Source organism: Patella vulgata, chromosome 9 (genome assembly GCF_932274485.2).
Source record: "Patella vulgata chromosome 9, xgPatVulg1.2, whole genome shotgun sequence".
Taxonomy (NCBI): domain Eukaryota; kingdom Metazoa; phylum Mollusca; class Gastropoda; family Patellidae; genus Patella; species Patella vulgata.
In genome coordinates, this window is record NC_065887.2 from 10,601,166 (window position 1) to 10,623,705 (window position 22,540).

The 22,540-nt window shown below is 36.8% G+C and overlaps 2 protein-coding genes across 2 annotated transcripts; one reads left to right on the forward strand and one right to left on the reverse strand.

Moving 5' to 3' along the window:
• Positions 1 to 1,810: 1,810 nt before the first annotated feature.
• LOC126832643 (uncharacterized) lies at positions 1,811 to 5,029 on the reverse strand. The gene is made up of 3 exons (XM_050563500.1): positions 4,898 to 5,029; positions 3,523 to 3,774; positions 1,811 to 1,816 (listed from the first exon to the last, which is right to left on the reverse strand). Exons 1-3 carry the CDS (start codon positions 5,027 to 5,029, stop codon positions 1,811 to 1,813), a joined length of 390 nt encoding a protein of 129 aa, XP_050419457.1.
• An 8,322-nt stretch (positions 5,030 to 13,351) lies between these two features.
• On the forward strand, positions 13,352 to 22,375 carry LOC126832213 (coenzyme Q-binding protein COQ10 homolog B, mitochondrial). Its single transcript, XM_050562928.2, has 5 exons — positions 13,352 to 13,470; positions 14,900 to 15,067; positions 16,511 to 16,703; positions 17,637 to 17,738; positions 18,631 to 22,375. Exons 1-5 carry the CDS (start codon positions 13,388 to 13,390, stop codon positions 18,793 to 18,795), a joined length of 711 nt encoding a protein of 236 aa, XP_050418885.1. The 5' UTR covers positions 13,352 to 13,387; the 3' UTR covers positions 18,796 to 22,375.
• The last annotated feature ends 165 nt before the right edge of the window (positions 22,376 to 22,540 follow it).

The following is a 22,540-nucleotide window of genomic DNA, read 5'->3' on the forward strand; positions in this document are numbered from 1 at the left end:
TGTAATGTTTTATTGGTTTTTTTTTTGGGGGGGGGGGGGTATCACCTGACAAAATCAACTTGATTTTAATTTAGATTGAGTGCAAGGTTCTCCAGGATATAAGATCAAGCCATTACCGTTGCCAGTCAAATACTGGCCCAACCGGCGCTGTATTGTACGATTCTTAACTCTTTAAAGGAGACTTTCTGTTAAAAATTCTAACTGTAGATATGTGTGTTACCTTTTCGTTTTAAACATTTATATGCATAAAGATTTGTGATATTGCTTTTTTATTTGTGATAGTAGTTTCACCCGTCTATATATCATCATGTTTGGCTCGGTGTATTCCGGTTAGACCTGACTGCACTTCATTCATTTAATCCACATCGACTTGACGCCAACTGTATGTCATGTCGAGTGAAAGGTTATGATGAGGGCATTAAGGAACAATTGACGACTATATATTCAAGTTATCGTGAGTTCGTGACGTGATAATAAAATTTACACAATTAATACTTCTAATAATTTTTGTTCATTATGATGACAGACAGTTTACACTTCGAATAATGTTCATTTATTACGACAGGAAATTTACTGACATGTATGATGGAAATTTATTGTACAGCTGCGTGTGTCTGTCAGAGGTGCAGTCGTTTCTGTATCAAATAGGAAGAGGAGAAAGAAAAATGAAATGAAATGGGGTTTAACGCCCTACTGCTCTGCTCCGACCTGGGCTAATGAAGACGGGCATACGCCATACAGTGTCCTATGTGGGAAATTTTGCCCGGACAGTTGCACTACGGCCTTCTCTTATATCGAATTCTAACTGTCAAGGGATATTTTACGTACACGCCAATGTGTACACGGGACCTCGGTTTTTCGTCCCATTCGGACCACTAGACACTTGCCAGCGCCTTACCCACTTAGCCACCGTGACCCCAGAGAGAGAGAGAGAGGAAGAGAGAGAGAGAGAGAGAGTTTAACGTCCACTCGACACACTAGGGTTTTTTAGCAGTGGGAGTCAAAACCACGCCAGTTGACTGTAACAGCTAGATTTTAGCGTGAGATGCAGGGAACTGTGGGTAACCCACTGGAAGCATCAACGCTGATTGGTTAATCAAATGTTTGATGTCATAGGGTCAAAAGCCGCTGACGCGACATTCCACTTCATCAGGTCAGATCTTCATGTAGTAGAGGTCATCGAAAGTATAAAAAAACGAAACGAATTATAGATGTGTATTTTAATCAGATTGTATAAATTATCACAATGCACTATCATCGTCGCAGTATCTGACACATTTCCCTCCTCCGACCCATTATATCATGTACACGACTATCATTCCGCTTTTTCACGGACTTTCAGATCGGGTTTGAAATGGCGACCATGGCCTTAGTTGTCCAGATTCTCCTTGGGTATGGCTCTGTGCTAGATAGCAGGTGAAAAGTAGAATTATTACTAAAGTACGACGAATGCTTCGATCCAAAATTTAATTGACGCTATTTGAGGGTTTCTCATAACTATAACAATCTTGTGTAGTACAGCTAAATCTTACAGGGATGCCGAAGGTCGCGTGTTCACAATTTCAAATCAAGGACCTTGGCAAAGGATAATCAAGTCTGCTATGGGCTGTGTTCATACAGATTTTACCAGAAGCAAATATCCCGACTAATTTTCGAACAAAGTTTACTCGGTTCCAGAATGGCCGAAGCAAACTACCCGAAATCGTCCACAGGCACCAAAAGGGGATTAATATCTGATGGATAGAAGTCACTTTTCACTAACCGGAAATTCATTTCCGATTCTCACTTCTGCATATTTCTATTGGTATCACTAGCTCTTATAATAATATAATATATCTTTAACATGCATAAATCACATAAACAAAATAATTTTAAAGTTTCTAATCCGCTGATAGTTCCAGTATAAAATAATTTTAAAGTTTCTAATCCGCTGATAGTTCCAGTATAATATCGTTAGTTATTACTTTCGCTGTCTTCATAATCCCTTTCTGTGCAGAAAAGTAGGACGTTAAACCCCATTCATTTCAAGCCCTGTTCCTATGTATGTGTAACACATACTATCTTTAGTATAAAAGCGATCAGTTTAGTAAATACAGCATTTATTTACAACGGGAACATATAACAGCTACATACAACAACAATACGGGAACTAATACTATAAGGAACTAGTCTACGACAGGAACACATCTAACTATGTTAATTCCACCATTCTGCCCTCAGCCAAGGCAGCGGCTGAACTCGGGTGAGTCCATACACTCGTCCAAGCTTCTTTTCTGCTCCCTGCTCTTCTCTGTCCAACTGTCAGTGAACTCCTGCTTATATAGCGTACGATAATTAGGGAAAATGGATAAGAGAGAGAGATGGGGTTTAACGTCCACTCGACACAAACTAGGTCATTTCGGGACTAACATATGGTTTAATTTTATTTACATAATTCGCTTGCGCGTAGGGGTCTTTAGCAGTGGGAGGAAACCGGAGGACCCGGAGAAAACCCACGAGGTTGGACAGGCGACCCTACTCCTTGCCACGTACAACCGGGGATTCGAAACCACGCCAGTCGACTCAATGACAGACTTTATGATACAGCGCGCGCACGCTAACCATTCAGCCATCCAACCCCCCAAAATGGATAAGAGTGATCATCATATATGGTATTGTTTATTTTTCAGATTATGGTATCTGTAACTGCACTGCGTATTTCTTTTGAAGTCACGAGATTCTGCCGAGTGTTATACACAGATCATGTGTAGCTTGTAAAGGACATGTTGAATTAATTAGATGTTTAATAAGTCCGTGCCTTAACACAAGTTTATACAGAGGTGAAACGTCAATATCATATATTATCAAATCTAGCAGAGTTCATAAAATTCTATGCACCTAAATGATCGTTCAATTTGATGAAAAGTATAAATCACTTTGTCACATAATATGAGCGTCCCTCTTTCTGCTTTTTGGGAAACGTTAGTAAACAACACTTTAAAGAATACTCCTAACTGTTTTATTTTGTAAACGATCCCAAGAGAGAGACACACACACACGGGGAACGGGGACGTCATTTCATTTATTTATTTCACAAGGGATGCCGGAACAGAAATGTTTTAAGATGGGACGTGAATTTTTTCCTTGGATTTTAAAAGTCTTAATTCCTGTGTACAATGCAAATGGCTTAATTCATAATAAATACCCTGGCTGATTCGAATATTGCCAAGATTCAATGTTAAAGTTCAATAATTCGTTTTTATCTTTAAATATTGTATAACCAGCTTTTTCAAAGAAAGGGAGGCAATATTTGTTGAATGACTCTACTTGTTCAAAGGATAAAACCTTCCGCCAGTTCATAGCTGTCTCAAGGGAATTAGCTTTATTCGTACACAGTTGGCAGTTCTGTTCTATTCCAGCACTTGTTGAATTGTACACAAACTCCTCGACTTGCCGAGTGTACGTAAATTCCAAATAGTTAAATAAATTTCGCGCCGTTAAAACTGGAGCAGACGCGAATACTTCATACACTAATATTTTAACTTGTTCTGGGTATTTTTTCACAAGCCGTTCTGAGGCCTCCAGATCATTCAACATGTCTTTACATAACGTTGAAGCCTTTTCTATTTCCCTGGAAAGGACTTCATCCCCATTTCGCTTCGGTGCCAAATTAGACTTAGACAATACGATTGCTCGTGGATCTCTTATCAAATGTATTATTTTCAATTCGGGATACTTCTCTAGGAGTGGTTCGAGGGACGAAATCCGCATTCGTATTGTTTTTACCAGGGTGTTCTTTTTAGACAGACAGATATTGAGAAATGGCAGGAAGCAGTTTGTCTCCCACAACCTTCTGGTAGTAGTATGAGAACAACTATAAAAGTCTTCAGTGGTCTTACTCTTGTCCATGTGATATTGGGTAAGAGAAGCCAGATTAATATTCCTCAGATCACAATTTAAAAAACTTTCAATCGTCCTTTCCATGGAATCGTCATCTTTTCGCAAGAGCCTGGAATATACAAACGGTAAGGAAAGGTGTTTTCTTGATTTAATTTTAAATGGACGACTGTTTAAATCCAAGCTGTATCCAAGTCATGCTTGGCATGTAAATAAAGATCTAATTAATAATTTCTATAACATCGGAAGCCTAAATAAAGACTTGCAATAGGCAGATTTAGCTCTTGCATAATGTATGTTTAAAGTTAAGAGCTAACAGCCTCCGTGGCCAAAAACGTCTTACGTTCCTTTACCAGTAAGGGCTGGGGAGGACATTAGATAACCTGCAGGAAATCAAACTCCTTTACCTGTGCCGGATTCACATGAATAGAGGCCATAGGTACTATTCCACTTATGAGGTCCCTGCCAATCCACCACGCCCATGACTGAGCAAGACGAAAGTGTGTTTTAGACACAATTGAACAAAGCCGAGGATGATGACATATTATATTTAAGACTGTATATGTACGAAGGGCTTATGACGGTGTGAAAAATATTAGATCTTGATCCCTAGATCTTGATTCCCAGGCCTATGGGTGAATCCGTAAGGACGGCGAGGACGTGCACATGGGACCTCGGCCATCCGACCTGCACCACCGACAATGGGAGACCACACTGAAAAAAACACCCGTGGAGCTTTCTCGGCCAACACTTGAATTAAACCCAGGACTTTCTGGTTTGTGAGCCAGTGGCTTGCCGGGCCACCATACCTGTCCATAAATATCTATACATACAAAGTTTTAAACAGCATAAAATGTCACATTTAGTCTTTTTTTTCATTTTATCTTTAACCTATTTATTTCCATCATTCTTGAAAATTAATTCAAAACGAACAAAATAATATTAATAGAAAGAGAGACGTTTACCTGATTGGACCGTCCATAAATACGGCTGGTACATAGTATTTTCTTAATATTTGAACTGAAAGAAGTGGTTCAAACACATAGAAGGTGTCCTGGTTCTGTTCCAAAATCTTGCCCGTTATACTCGATCCACTACGCATGTAGGAAGCTAATATTACTTTCCTTTCTATGGGCACATATTTCAGGTCCATTCCTGCAGTAACTGTAAATGAAATGAAATGAAATGGGGTTTAACGTCCTACTCAGTAACTGTAAATTTAAAAATATTTATATAGGTTGGACAGACCTATACAGGTAAAAATCTGTGCCACGAGAACCATATTTTGAGTGGCTTAGTGGACCTTCCTCCGCCCTCGAGAATTATTTGGAAATTGCTGTATCCTAGAGTCATATTCTAGTATAGCGGGAATATAGCTAATAGACACCTTCTCCCGACGGATGAAATATACGTGACTGTACCAGGGCCGTATTTAGCGGGGGTGCAGGGGGTACATTGCACCCCCAGAAAAATAAAGCGCCCCGAGAAATTGCGCCCCCCCCACCACATCCAAAAAAACAAAAATTATTTGATAATCTTTCAATTATAAAATAATACACTTGATTATAATCATACAGTGATGCTCTTAAGGCACTGATCAGTCGATCGGTTTTAAGGGCGCCCACACGCATGTGTTCGTTTGCTCTAATCGAAAATTTCTTATATCACATACGTGGAGGCTATGGCGCCCCACCACTCTGCTGCACCCCAACTTTTAAAATCCAACATACGGCCCTGGACTGTACATTTTATATGGATTCCAAGCTAGAGACTAATCATCAAACTTTCAATTGTGAGGCGGTCAATCGGAAGGAGTGAAATAACCAGAGATAAATGAGATGAGTTCGCACGTCAGAAAGGTAGCTAGAAAAATGTGGGATGGCAAAATATACCGTTTGCCGACCGCACGATGACCAGGAATGGAAATTTTTATCTTTACTCAACGAGTCAGATGATGTGGCAAGAAATGAATAAAATTCTTCTGCTGTGGTTTCAAGTATATAGATCCAGGAATATTCGGGGTAACAGAAGAAGGCTACAGAAGTCGGAAGGTGTGCATAGCGAGGTTTTTGACAACACCCAGTCCCACCCTATACATTTCACTACTTGTTGTATCTTGTTTGGGTGGGTGTGACCTGTATAAATCGCTAAAACAGTTTTTCCCATTAAAATTTTATAAAGCTACAAAGATACAAAGGCAACCGCGTTGACATGGCGCATAACTTTGGAAACCAGTGTCCGTAATTGTCGCAAAGTTACCAAGATTCATAACAGGGCTGTTGCAAATATGTCGGCATTAGTTTAAAGGTTTCCCCGATCGACAAGCTCTCGGAATCCCAATATGAACTTAGGTTCGACGGGCGTGCATAGTAAAACAATCAATGATAATTGTGGCTTGGGCTTTTTGGGAATTATCACCGGAAATGGTCAAAATTCGGACGAAGCAAGTTGACGACAATATGCGTCTACATAATATGTATACTGTTGCCAGAAAATGCTCTCACCCCCCAAAAAGGGATGAACAAATTCAATACAACTTACTATTGGTCTTTGATTGCAGTTTAGGATAACTGCCGACAGGACAACTGCCGGTTGGACAATTGCCAGCGAGGACAACTGCCGACCATTTTATTATATATTTTTTATCATAGTTTATAGCTGTCATTGATTTTATTTGTTCTTTTTAGTAAAGTTTTATTAAATGATGAATGAGGCAACAGTTATAAACTATACTTAAAAAGATGTATATTATATGTAATCGTTATAAAAAAAACATAACTGTTAATCTTATTGCTAATGGTTTCATTGGTTTTTTTAGTATAGTTTATTACTTGATGGATGAGCACAATATATGTAATCATTAAACATAACTTAACAGTACAGAGACTGCACAGCGGGTACTAAACATTGTCCGTAAGTTCAACAGCCGCCATGTGTTGGACTATTCACGTGGTATTGCACATAATATTCACCTCTGATAACTTTGTGTCAGTGGATGCTATTAAAGATAGCCAGTCAGTAACTTAGTGCATGAGTATAGACAATGTGTTAAGTAAACTGAACCTGTGTGATAATAATACAGAATATTTAATTATCAAGTATTGGTTATTTTTAACAAAAAGAACATAACTACAGAAAAACATAGGATATCATCGGCAGATATCTCATCGGCAATTGTCCGCCGACAGTTGTCCTGCCGGCAATTGTCCTCGCCGGCAATTGTTGACCCCAAAACAAACAAAATGCAAAACAAAGATGCTACCTACTTTCAGTGGCCTGTGGTAATTGTTGATGAAATGTTGGGGTAGAGATTTGTTGGTGTTTGGTTACTAGTATATTAGATGGTTGATGACAAGGTGGTACGGTTGGTGTTGGTGGTCGTTGATGTGGTGGGTCTTGAACAGTTGATATAGACCGTAAAGTTAGTGTTATAGCGGCTATTGTTGAAACTACTATCACAGCAGCTTGAATTATCCAACATCTACGGCTATATCTTAATCCTGAAATAAAAAAAATGTTTTCTTATTTACATAGTATAGGTCTAATATCTTGACTGTGTTAGAATAGTTGCCTATCATCTCATAACCTTTCCATTGATTGCATTACCTGTATTGCATGACGTGCTGTGAAAATGTTTTGGGTTTGGATTTAGTTTAACTGAGTTAACAGTTTCTGTATCATCTGAGTACAGCCTATTGATTTACTAATTTACCTTTCAAATGAAATATCGGCTGTAAACCGAGCCCAAATACCCAGTCGTCGAAAAATAAACCAAAGTTTATGACACTGGCAACAGGCATGTTAATCCACACATCTACTCACTCCTCTTTTTATATCGGGTCCCACACTGATCCCCGGTTTTTGCTTTGTTTTTTGTTTGTTTGTTTTTTTTGGTTTTTTTGTTTTGTTTTTTTTTTTTTGGGGGGGGGGGGGGACAGCATCCAAAGTATAACAAAACAAATACCGACGAGGAAAATATGTTATAGATATGCACATTATATCAGTCTTGTTGAGCATTTCATAATAAATTGAAAATAATATGGACAATACAAATATTGATAAAAATGGTCTAAGGGCGTTTAGGAGAAGGGTCATAATAGGCTATGCCTGTTCCTCAATCCCTTTCAATTTCTGAATAAAATATTGTTTTAAAAAAAAGAAAAAAAAGAGCGTTTAGGAGGTCAATAGCATCCAAAGTATTGTAAAAAGTAATCGATATAAGGAAAGATGTGTTATAGATATATGCATATTCTAACCATTTTTTTTTTGACAAAGACGGTTTTACTAATTACAAACAAGAACCGTCAAGAGCGGATTATTTGTCAATTTCACTCAAGCATAATTTTGTCAATTGCTTTTGTTGCAATACTTTGGACGCTATTGGCAAAAAAACCCGCTCTTGTCGGTGATTAGTAGGACCGTTTATATTAGATTCAGGTGGGAGTTTCATCTTAAAATTAATTAAAACAAAATAAAAAAAAATAAGAAAAAAGATAACTGAATCTGCTCTCAACAGCGAATCATTACTGGAATACGTAGCCGTAAAATATAGTTAACATAAAGAACATATTTCAACTATGTTCATAATTTAAAAATAAAACACGTGTTGATGTATAATAAATAATTAAAGTGGGGTTATAAAACATAACAAAACACGGTAACAAAACGTAATTATATAGAAATAAAAAGTATTGGATGGCTGCACGTTATAAACTACCGTATTCCATATAAACAACTGCCCTGTCCATGAGTAGCCGTCGTAGCTCATATCAGTCTCGGGTTCGCTCCCGGTGTTGGTCGAGAAAAGTTGCTCGAAATATTCCGGCGTTGTGACGCCTTGTCGGTGGAGCGGAGCGGATGACCTCTGAGTCTGACAAGGAACAGTGTCTAGTTGTTCGGACGGGACGCAAAACTGAGGTCCCGTGTCCTGGGAAATGTGTCTCGCATACACTGTATGGCGTATATCAGTCTTCATTAGCGCATCGGTACCCAAGAGTAAGAAGTTCAACACCATTCATTTCATTTTAAGCCCTGTCAATATAAGTGTTCTCTTTTTATTTTATGGAACATTATTATAACGCCCCCAGTTTACCCCTCTTAAACGTAAATACTACTAACTGTTTTCATTTTATTTTAATATGTAGTAATAAAGATAACTTTAACCTGTTGATTAATTATTATGCCTTAGAAAAATGGAATTATCATTTACTTCATTTTTCACACTAACGTTACCTTCAAAATACTTGGTTATAATTTGTCGTTCTGTGAAATGAAATGGGGTTTACAGTCCTAACTTGGTCACTTTGGGCATCATAAATTTATAGTCTGTTAAATTCCTTGTCTCTGAGTCGCCTGACCAATCTCGTGGGTATTCGGTGGTTCCTCCGATTTCATCCCACAAAAAGCTCATACGCGCAAGCCAATTATTGAAATAGAATTGAACCGTATGTTCCAATTTGTGTCGAATAACGTTACCCCCCCCCCCCTCTCTCTCTCTCTCACTCTCAAATTCCCGCTATATTGTAAGCTTTGATACATCTTGTAGACAGTCTATGTATAATTGTTATTAGATTTATGAAGCTGGTTTATAAACGGGGCATGTTTTTGTACTATAAAGTAGTTAAGACCATGTTAATATATGTTAACTGTCATAAACAAGACTGATCTTTCAGCCCGACAGAAAGAGGGAGCAATAGGGTTTAACATCCACTCGACACAAACTAGGTCATTTCTCAAATGCTTGTTTTCGTGTCATGATTATTCCGTGTTCCTGATGACCCGACACACCCAATTGATTAATCTTGATGGGAGCCATAGTGGCTAAGTGGGTAAGACGTCGGTTCGCTAACCCGAAGGTCGCGTGTTCGATCCCAGCATTAGTCGAGAAAGTTCATCGGGATTTTTCGACGTGGTTCCCACTTGTTAGTGCTGCAGGACAGGGGGCCTGGCAAGGGACAAGGTATAGTCGTTTGAATGGGATGAAAAACTGAGGTCACGTGTACACATTGGCAGTTGGAATTCGATATGAGTAGACCGTACGGCTTTTTCCCAGTCGGAACAGAACAGTAGGACGTTAAACCCATTTAATTTCATTCACTTCTTATTTTTAAGCTTGAGATAGAATCAGTAGAAATCAAGTCACATTTTTATCCGTCATGAATTTTAACTATACATAAACAGATACTTCTCTACTCACTTTTTACTTGCTGTTTTTTTTTTGTGGGGGGGGGGGGGTATCCCACCCGATCTATCGGGCACTTTTCCATGCACCAAAATACAAAGGTTATGAGATAATAACTGTCGTGTACATGTGCGTAAAATTTTTCTTTTTAGGTATAACTATGTACATTGATGATATAACTGTTGAAGTTTACCTCAATAGTTTCTCTGTTATCTTTGAGACTGAATGCTGTCCTGTGATTATAAATAATATTTGAAAAGAAAAAGAAAAAAACATTACCTCTCATTATTAGTTGGTTGTTTTTGCGTGTTGAACGTACAATGTCCACGACATGTATATCACAGTATATCCTCTACCTGTTCGTATATCTACATCATATATCCATCAAAACATTAAAACACTGACAGTTAATGTCCTCTCCCTTTCCCAAGTCCGCGTGTTTTTTTATGTATTTTTTTTATAGCTGCAGAAACAAAAATACATTATTTTGTTTCTCTTTTTTTAAAAAAAAACACATCTGTTACGGGCAGTCTTTAATTTATCATGAAATAAATTCATTTAATTGTATTTGTGTTATTTCATTTATACCAGTTTACTACGGTAAATACAAATCTCTTAAAGGAATATGGGGATCACGATGGCTAAGTGGGTAAGACGCTGGCTCGCTAGCCTGGAGGTCGGTTGTTCGATTCCTGCATTAGCCGAGAAAGTTCATCCAGTTTTTTCCGGCGTGGTTCCCCCTTGTCAGTGATGCAGGACGGAGGGCCTGACAAGGACAGCTGTCTAGTCGTTCGGATGGGACGAAAAACCGAGGTCCCATGTACACATTGGCGTGCACGTAAAAGATCCCTTGACAGTTGGAATTCGATATAAGAGTAGGCCGTAGTGCCGCTGTCCGGGCAAAATTTCCCTCATAGCACACTGTATGACGTATGCCCGTCTTCATTAGCCCAGTTCGGAGGAGAACAGTAGGACGTTAAACCCCATTTCATTTCATTTCTTACGGAATATCATCGCTCTTATATACACGTAACTCTGGCAGTTTGGAGAGAGAGAGAGAGAGAGAGAGAGAGAGAGAGAGAGAGAGATTAACGTTAACTCAAGTAGGGGTCTTTAGCTATGGCAGGAAACCACGAGGTTGGACATATGACCCTACTCCTTGCCGCGTACAAGCCTGGGAATCGAATTCACGCAACTGAGCACAATGAAAAACCTTATGATCTAACGCGCACACGTTAAACCATTCGGCCACCCAAACCACACAATATGGCGTTTTGGTAGCTAGATCATTTTAGAGTTCCAGACCAAATAACATCTTTCGCTCTATAACGGTCCTCTCGTTAAACCAAAAGTGCCTAAGAAAACAAATCCGCCAATTCTGCTCAGTTCTTTAACCAAAATATTATCTCTAATTTCACAACGAACGACTGAGTATTACAAATTTAAAAGCTATTAAAATTTTGAAAAGAGCGTGTTTAGCATTTTTATATTGTGTGATTAATTAGACTGGTTTATGAATTCTACATACTCGTCATCATAAATGACAAAAGTAGATTTCATGCAATATATTATAAATACCCATTCAGGATAACAGTGAGGATAAAAGTTAAATACAGAGTTTAAGAGAGAGAGAGAGAGAGAGAGAGAGAGGGGGGGGGGGTGCGAAATGGGGTTTAACGTCCACTCGACACTACTAGGTCATTTTGGGACTAACATATGGTTCAATTTAATTTCAATAGTTCGCTTGCGCGTAGGGGTTTTTAGCAGTGGGAGGAAACCAAAGGACTAGGAGAAAACTCACGAGGTTGGACAGGCGACCCCACTCCTTGTCATGTACAACCGGGGAATCGAAACCACGCCAGAGTTTAAGACCATATAGGGCACTAAAACAAAATTATAAAAATCCAACAACTGTAGTAAGCATTGGGATCCGCATATTCCTGAAGCAATGGCCCGAGAAATCCCTCTCTAGCCATTGCTGTACTGAGACTGAAAACTTGGGTTTTGACGGAGTGTGTATATTCTCATCGTTCAATCAAATCTCTCCTGAGTACAGTAGAATTAAGGGAATTTTCATAAAGGCGGTGACCTCTTTAAAAAATCTAAGTGTTTGTAAGCGCTGATTTCAAGAAAAATAGTTAGTAAGTTATTGCCATTAAAAGTTCAATTTGGCTATTATTGATTTCAGACCGCCACCCATCATGTTAATACTAGCCTAATTCTCCTATCTTTTCGGTCCTACGAATCACTGACCATACTGCACACGGCGATCCATCTACTTCATACCTCGAGAATTTCTCAGGCGGAGCTAGCTGTAGACAGGCAGCCTAAGTTTGGGATGATCACTGACGAGCGGTTTTTGTTCAATGGCGTCCAAAGTCATGGACTCAATGACAGACGGTTAGTGCTAAATGATAAGGCCAGCTCAATTTACGAGATGTAAACAGAGCTAGCGCTAATAATTAACCCTAACCCTAACCCCAGTGCTTACCCTAACCACAATCTCGCCAACAATCACGTGCCCTAACCTTATTTACATCTCAACGACCTTGACAAAAATTGAGCTGGCCTTAACAAATAGCTAATTTAGCCATGACAGACCTTCTGACCCAAAGCGCACGTGTCAACCATTCCGCCCCCAACTCCCCAGGCGACAGGGAAATATATGTTATAGACATGCATATTCTACACATCATATCGCACGCACTATAGTCAGTCCATTCTTTATAAAAGTTGTTAAATACCGGAGCGTACTAATTATAATTATAAAAACAACCTTTATAACAGAAATTGGGCATATTTTTGACATTTGTGAACGATCTGGAATTGTGTGTCTTTAAAGTAGATATTTCTTTTGAGATTGCTGTCTAGTTGTTCGGATAGGACGAAAAGTCAAGGCCTGCACATTGGCGTTCACGTAAAAGAACCAATGTTTTTAGATGTCGGTACAAAATGATTGGACTGTAGCCAATATAGATTGATTAATTTTTAATAGCGCCAAGCAAAGTCTTGAAAATCGATCAATTAAATCCTAAATACTAGTCAAGTAAATATCGTCGCGTGGGCTAGTCGAAAATTATAAATATAATTGCTAAATTTTTCAAATTATACTGTAGATCTATATGAACATTATTTTTCTTTCAGCTTATTTAATTTTTGAAGTTCGTTAGAAATTTGGAATTATTTGATTACGTCGAAATAAACAAACACACATTAGTGATGAACATGGCCCTTTAAATACAGCGACGATGGATGATGATTGTATGACAACCGAGACTATATTTCAAAACGGGGAATAACTCTAAATTCCCCGCTATTCTGCAGTGAGCAATGGCCGGTTTGCGTAACGTAGGGCGTCAAGGTATTAATATTTTTCGATGTCTTAGACTACCCACAACGGAAAATACAACTAGGTATGGTATAGAAATGTGATTTGTTTATGAGATTTTTCACTTTCGTGTGGTAACTTCACTACTTACTTCCATTTTAAAGGCCTGACCTAGTTTTTAACCCATATTATTTCTCAGTCGCACATTATCAACAACCAGACGTCATTGACTGACTGGGTCACTGACACTGACAGCGTTGGATTGGAAGTTGAACTTCATTGCAAAACACGTATCGGCTAGATGTTGTCAGATATGGCTCTCGAAGATAAGGGACAATAACAAAGTATTGTCATTTGGACAGATTTGAAAATAAAAAAAATAGGCCATGTAAAATACAGTCAACGGTTTTACAGTCCCATACTATACGGGCCATACTAATTACTAATACTATTTATTACTAGTCGTCTAGTGTCTGGAACAAATTTATTAAACAGTAATAGTAAGATGAAAGCTTCTTTGTATAATTAATATATCACAAAACTATAAAACTTATGAACACATAAATCAGTCATTTTTTGCATGCAACTCTAAAAAACCTAATGAACAAAATTAAATAAATTCAAGGTATGCCTTTTCAATTTGATCAGTTCAATCTTTACTATCTGAACAAACTGTGAAATCTTTAACTCTTAAAATTAATTAGTTTTCTACTCTAGATATTGCCATAAAATCTCTGAATATATGATGGGTTGTGTTAGAATTTAAACAAATCCAAGTGATTAGGGGACCTACACTTCTTAACGGGGGGTTGGGTGGCCGAATGTTTAGCATGTGCACGCTGTATCATAAGGCCTGTCATTGAGTCAACTGGCGTGGTTTTGAATTCCCGATTGTTCGTGACAAGGAGTACATGGTAGCCTGTCCAACCTCGTGGGTTTTCTCCGGGTCCTCCGGTTTCCTCCCACTGCTAAAGACCCGTATGCGCAAGCGAATTATTGAAATAAAATTAAACCATATGTTAGTCCCAAAATGACCTAGTTTGTGTCGAGTGGACTTTAAACCCAATATCTCTCTCTCTTTCTTAACTTTGGAATTAATGGTTTTTCACTTGGAGTTCTATTAAGAATTCTCAGTACCCCACTACCCTCTTTGTCCATCCACAGGGGAGACACATAGTCAGATTATCCGGCTTTCATACTTCTGCTATTTATATTGACCAATCGAGTGGGTGAAGGGAAGTAACTCACATTTTATTGCAACTAAGATTATTGTTGTAAACGTTAGCAATGGTGCTAAGACTGGTACGTAAATTTTGGGATGGTTCGTAGAATCAAGCTACGGTCAAGGGCAGATAATTTGAAATCGTGAAAATCTTGTGGATGGACCCCGAGATTTGTAGAGTAGAACGGAACGATACCAATGTTGATACCGAGAATGGCTATTAAGGAACATCAACGATTAATATAGATGACCGACGCTACACATACCAATAATGGAACATTATTTTTTACAGATTATCATGTGGATGTATTATACGAAGTACCCAGTTATTACAATTAGATAAAAATAGGAACCAACATATTAACAATGTCAACACTAGGCATTTCTTCAGTTTACCAAAAGTTCTTCCACTCCCTTCAACAAGTAAAAGGAAGGACTATTCCGAGAGAAGAGTGTTAGGGTGAGTGGAAGCTTATTTTTGATTCATGATATTAACACACCGTGCAGATGGTTTTGAATTTAAGGTAAGGTGATTCAAAATATCTTGATCAGAATAATTTATCACTGTCCAAATTTGGATTCTCTTCTTTGTAAACAATCAAAAATTTGCCTTGTTGAGGGTTGACATTTTTTTAACTTCACAATACTAGGTTATTATTCACTTCAGTATTAAAATAATAGTACCGGCAATGTGCCAAACGTACATTATTAATACCGGTTGAAATATTGGACCTGGTGGGGTATTTCATTGAAATGCAAATGCTGGATGATGTCTGTATTTTAAGTTGTTTAATGGTCTCGTGCAAGACATTGCGTAATATATAGATATAGGCCCTGTGCTATCACACTCGTGCATTATAATGTCTCGCACTCAACCATTAAAGGAGCTAAATCGCTAACATTTGGGACCTAGAAATTAAAAAAGTGGGTCGCAACGCATATAATACTGTAATATGAATGTATATAAACTGATTTACATTTAATGGTTTCCGTTTTTACTCCAATTTCAAATCAGTTATGTTCGGCGAAATAAGTCAGCAATCTCAATCGAGTGCAAATTTCTAGCGTCTAGTTATTCCAGTCTACATAACTCCATTTGATTTGGTGCAATGTGTCTAGCCTCGTCCCTCGAGTCTCTCAATACAACTGGGGCTGAAGCGCATTATGGTACACGATTCATGTACCAATGTTAAAAAAATTATTTTATCTTAAATATCGGATATCAGAGGCTCATCTTTTCCCGGTAAGTTTACATAATCAATGTTGATTTAAATTGACCAATAATTCGTGTTTTCGATGTCGAAGATTTTGGAGGATTTTGAGTTACGGACTTAGGTCCTTTAAACCACACCTATTAGCAGTTGAATGCCTGTGTGTATTATACTATTAGTAGTATTAATTAGTCTACTGAAGTTGTAAGAATCAGGCTGTATTAAAACTCTTCAGGTAATTAATGATGACCGACATGTCACTCACACAACTTTCAATTAGACAATGAGACTGCAGCCCAAAATTCCCAACAGAAATTGAATGAAATATTAATGTGCTATGGTGTAACTTACTGAATAGCCAGTATCCCATGCTTGTTTCAAGGAGATGCCTCTGTTCAACTCAAAAGCATTATATATATTTCTATATATGTAAGAAATTAAGAATTGAATTTCAAGTACGACCATAAACAAATTTAGCAAAGTCAGACTTTGAAATGGATTCAGATTTGCTAAAATCAAACATACTCTTTTAGGTTGAAAAAATAATGTGCTAACTATTGAAATGGTTTGTAGCAGACCCATAAAATTAGTTTAGACTGGTCTTAAATATATCTTTCTTTGACCAATTCTGATCCACATTCTTTACATATTGGATCGAATTATTTGGTATGTTTTTGTTTCCATATTTCCAGGTATACCATGGAACAAATGTACGATATAGTGGCACAAGTAGAAAAATATCCTGAGTTTGTACCTTGGTGTACGAGTTGTATTATCACACATGCCAGACCTGGTCATTGTAAAGCTAAAATAGAAGTAGGATTTCCTCCATTAGTTGAACGGTACACATCTTCTATAACCTTAGGAAGACCTAATCTAGTTCGAGTAAGTATTTTTCTCATTCTAGAGCTATTGAATAACCACACTTGTTTGAATTTCTGTTATTTGGGAACACCTCCAATTTCTTCAGGAAAAAATTTATTTTAAAAAAAAAATGACTTAGTTGTTCTTCTCAAGAGCTTTTCGCTCCAAATATTTTTGTTTTGAAATTTCAACTAAATATTGCACACATGAATTGAGTGGGTTACTTTCTGATCAAAACATCTGAATTACCAAATAATAAATTGGCTTGACCCAGAGGTAATTTTATTTTTATAGCCAAGAGTAGACTGTTAGTTCACGTTTGAGTCAGAATTTCCTGTGACAGAAAATAATTTGAACATAATGTCTATACCACAAACAGAAAAAATCAAGAATTCCCTGTGCAAAAATAAACCTGACTATGATTTCCTCCCACTAACCAAATTATTGAAATAGAATTAAACCATATGTTAGTCCCGAAATGACCGAGTGTACACTAGAAGTTAGACTGCTTTTCTCTCTCTCCCAACTACTCAGAATCCTTGTGGGTGAATGCGATGGGTTTGAATCAAAAAACATTTGTGTGGAACCATTCATCATTCACACTATCTTACAATGGCACATGGGTCAGCGGATGAAATGTTGGCTTGTTCGTTCATCTGGATTTTGCGGCTTGGATCCCCTCTTACAGGACAGAGGGCCTGGCAAGGGACAACGTAAAGTCGTTCAGAAGGTACGAAAAACCAAGGTCCCATGTATACATTGGCGCACATGTAAAAAATCCCCCAGCAGTTGTAATTTGATATAAAAGTAGGCCGTAGTGCTGCTGTCTGGGCAAAATTTCCCTCATAGCATACTGTGTGCTGTATGCCTGTCTTCATTAGCCCAGTTGGAGCAGAACAGTAGAAGGTTAAACCCTATTTCATTTCAATGACACTTTATATTTGAATATTTCAGTCTGAATGTACAGAAGGGAAGATATTCAACCATTTACTAACTGTGTGGAAATTTAGCCCAGGTTTACCAAATAAACCAAAAACATGTACATTAGATTTTTCGGTAAGTTTACTTCACATAATGCTTGTTCATGGCTTGGTTGATCATGGACATTTTTTTATGATAGGCATAGATTGTGAATGGCCTATTATTAAAGTTTATTCATGCTTATCAGATTTAGTATTCCTCTCTTAAACATATATTATCTCCATTTGACCATATTTAATGAACAGGTGCCTGTTTCACAAAATTTTAACTAAGATAAAATCCAAATTTTAGTAATTTAATTGGGTAATATTAGGTTGATTTTAGTGCTTAGCCAATCAAAATTGAAGTATCCACAAAAATTTGGATTTTATCTTTAGTTAAGATTTCGAGAAACAGGGCCCAGAATCAGTTTTGTGACTGTAAATTTTGTCCTCAAGAAATATCTAGCCATTACTGTTTTATGGTAGGAGCATGGAGTGGTGGCTAACTAAACTGTAACTCTACCTGAAAAAACAACAGGTTCAAGATTTCAAAACCTCTATGATGTGTGGCGGGGTTGGATGGCCGATTGCTTGACACGTGCGCGCTGTATCATAAGGTCTGTCATTGAGTCAACAGACTTGAGTCATCGATTGTACGTGACAAGGAGTAGGGTCACCTGTTTAACCTCGTTGATTTTCTCTGGGTCCTCTGGTTTCCTCCCACTGCTAAAGACCCCTACGCGCAAGCGAATTATTGAAATAGAAAAATTAACCATATGTTAGTCCCTAAATGACAAAGTTTGTTTCGAGTGGATGTTAAACCCCATTCCTCACTCTCTCTCTATGACGCATGTACTAATCTAAACTACCTTAGGCTTAAAATAATGTTGTGGCATCTGCATATTTTGCTAAAAACAAATTCCTCAAAGCTTAATCCAATAAAAACATAAATAGTTAATTGATAAATTTTCCACTTTTATTTTCAGGTAACGTTTGAATTCAGATCAATTTTACACTCACAATTAGCCCATGTATTCTTTGATGAAGTGGTAAAAACAATGGTCAACTCTTTTCTAAAAAGAGCAAAAAAATTATATGGTCCCGAGAGTATATCTCGACAGAAGGCAAAGATTATTATTAATGAGTCTTGATGTTACTTTAATTTAGGAAATCATGTCTATTTTTGTTTTGTCCGATTTAGAGAATTTTAGTGTTAATGTGAATGTTATTATTTGTTATACAATGTATACTGTACTATGTGTAACCCATTTCACTTATATATATGACCCACTGACCCGAAAGTTCTGTTGAGTTGTACAGTAAAATTACACTTCAGTTCCTTTGAGTTGTACAGTAAAATAATATACGCTTAATTTCTGTTGGGTTGTACAGTACAGTGTGCCAGTAAGGAAGTTTTCCCCAGCAAAAGTTGCATTATGGCCTACTCTTATTTCAAATTCGAAGGATTCTTTTATGTGCACACCAATATGTACAAGGGACCTCGGTTTTTTGTACCATACGAACGACTGAGGACTTAAGTTACTTCCCACGATTTCATGGTATATGAGGTGGGTTTACAACTTTAGATTTAAAAATTTGTATATTAAAATCCAGGGGGTTGGTTGGCCGATTGGTTTAACATGTACGCTTTGGATCATTAGGTCTGTTATTGTGTCAAGTGGCGTGGTTTCAATTCCCTACTTGTACATGACAAGAAGTAGGGTTACCTGTCCAACCTTGCGAGTTTTCTCCGCATCCACTGGATTCTTCCCAATGCTAAAGACCCCTACTCGCCAGTGAACTATTGAAATAAAATAAAAATGTTAGTCCCAAAATGACCTAGTTTGTGTCAAGTGGGTGTTAAAACCCATTTCTTACTGTCTTAATGTTCAAGAGATGAACATCAAACTCGATATTTATCTTCAATTAATCAAAATTAAATGCATTTAATTTGAATAAATTTGCAATTGTTGATCCTTGAATTATTTTTCTTCTTTTAATTTTTAAGAAATCAAACCACAAATATATATATTACCTTGGATGGGTTGTACTAATCACTGACAAGATATCACTTTTCGCAATACTTTGAACACTATTGACCAAAAAACATCCTTGTCTGTGATAAGTAGGACTGCCTTGGTTATATACTATGTAACTGTAAGAGAACAGGTAAATCTACGATTACATCTATAAGGGAACAGGTAAATCGACCATTTTACTACGTAGATGTATTTAATACACTATAAAATATGAAATAGCTATGTTTTCTATACATTTTTGGACTATGTGTGTTTTATCCATGTGCATGCACCAGGGCTTTCATTTCAAAATGTTGCCAGTCGGTCAGATTTTAATGTGTTTTGTTTACTTCAAATTGGCAAGATATTTCTTTTTTCAGAAAGTATGACCATTTTTATCACTTTCTCAAATTTTAAATTTAGTTACAGGAGTTTTTACATAAAAACTATAAATTTAACTGTATTTATTGTGTGTTAAAGTAGCTAAATCTCTAACTCAATATTATCCGCAGTGTTTGATATTGCAAACACCACTTATTGGTCATTTTAAATCAACATTGATGTTGTTTTCTTACTGTGAAAAGATTGGCTTCTGATATCCAATATTTAAGACAAAATGAAAATTTTAAAATTGGCAAACAAATAGCATGACAGATTGCTTTTGAGCGCCATTTGTAATGAAGTGAATCGATGAATGAGGCTAAACGCATACCACAGTAGGGTGACCCATGCACTCTACAGAAATACAGTCCACCGCTGATAGTTCGAAACTACCACTGAAGCATGCACATTCGCCGAGTCGAGACCAACTTTCTGACAGTATGATACTATAAATAGCCATGGCACGTGCAATTCTCTACAAATCTATCAACTATTACAGCCGTAAAAAATTTATTGTTGTTGATTTTGAATAGCAGTAAAATTAAGCTTCTTGGTTATTACAGCAGATTTAGAAATTACGTTTGTTTCATTTTTTAAATCGCTTTATCATTAACTGTACCGTTAAGAGCGGCATCTTTTGGTTTAGTACAAATAATATCTCTGAAACACTTGGGTTAGACAGGAACATGATACTAGCAGTAGTTTCATTTTACTTTTACAAGCTTCTTAAAACAATTGTTGAGCTAGCTAAAGTGCTTATTTCTAAATTGAATTTCTTGTTCTAGCTTTCTGTTATGTTTCGTAAAAAAAATAGTCTTGATTATCCCGACCTGTCAATCAGACGTAGAATGGTCGATAGACTGGTTAAGCAAGACTAATTTCAGAACAAGGGCACGTAACCTATCTTTTACTCAAAAGTGTCTGGATGTTATGGACGACACTTGGAACCAGTTTGCAGTCTATTATTTATACATGATTAATGGTCATAGCTTATTAAGTACAACATGATCATTTATTTAGTGACTATAATTGTGTGAAACTGATTTGAGGCTTGGCATATATATAAATATTGTGGCGTAATTGTCGAGATATTTGGAGATATTTATTTATGGAATAACCAGAAGCCAAAGACTGCCATTCAACTGATTAGAAATTACAATAAAAACAGAAACAATTGAATGTAAAATCAGTTTATATACATTCATATTACATTATTATATGCTTTAGAACTCATTTGTGTTCATTACTAGGTGCTAAAGATTAGAGATTTAGCTCCATTAACGTTTAATTTCTTTATGACATGTATTTGGACTGTCATGTAAATTCTCCAGAGAGCCTGTCAACCTGGCAAGTAGAGCTGTATTGAGAGTTCTGGGTCCTGGTTTAACAAAACATTCTCAGACTCCAGTTAAGAATTTATTTAAAATTGTTTGCCTTATTTTAACTAAAAAATATAACCCTTTATAAAACTTTTGTTGTTTTAGTGTATCAAATACATCAATAAGAAACTATGTGCAAAGTTTTGTGTTTCTGGATGAAAGATATTTCTCATAAACAGTGATTGAAAATTGAGTAAATTCTTATTTTAAGTCTGAGAATGCTTTGACATGCTTTTTGCTTTTGTTTAGGTATATATAGTCAAATGATATTTTTATTTCTATGGTTTTTGTGCATTATATGCAGGTGTTTAAAGAGTCAATTTCTACTGCATAATTTTGCAAGCTTGTTTCCAGAGCATCAATGTTGCAAACAGTCTTTCATAGCTGGATGTTGTCCACTTGATGGTTATTTATTTAAGATCTGTCAAAGAAATTTAAAGAGTCTTCAACTTTTCATGAGAAAATATTATCCTTCATAATTATGATGTTATATGTTTTTAATTAAAGTAAGTTTTATTATAATAAATCATGTAAGTTGTTTTACAATAGGTCATGTAGGTTTTATTATTAAATGTCATGTAAGTTGTATTATTATAAGTTATGTAAGTTTTATTATAATAAGTCATGAAAGTTGTATTACAATAGGTCAGGTAAGTTTTATTACAATAGGTCATGTAAGTTGTATTATAATAAGCCATGTAAGTTTTATTACAATAGGTCATATAAGTTTTATTATAATAAGTGATGTAAATTATATTACAATAGGTCATGTAAGTTTTATTATTATAAGTTACGTAAGTTGTATTACAATAGGTCATGTGGTTAAATTATGTTACCCTATATACAGTAGTGTACATAGTTATATAACTACTGTAGTCTAAAACCAAATACATGTAGTTGTGTAGTTTAGTTTATGTGTGAAAGCTGAACTGTGATAAAAACATGTGAACCGACTTGAATGCCTGGTGTTTATAATTTTTACCAAGTGGTCCTAGCGTCATCTTACAGGGTCTAATCTCCTCGGTGTTCTCCTCTTTCTTCGCTGCTTGTTGAAGGTTCCTGGGTCACACAGATCAGCTTCATACTAAACTTACGCTGTCTGCGTACAATTAGCTAGG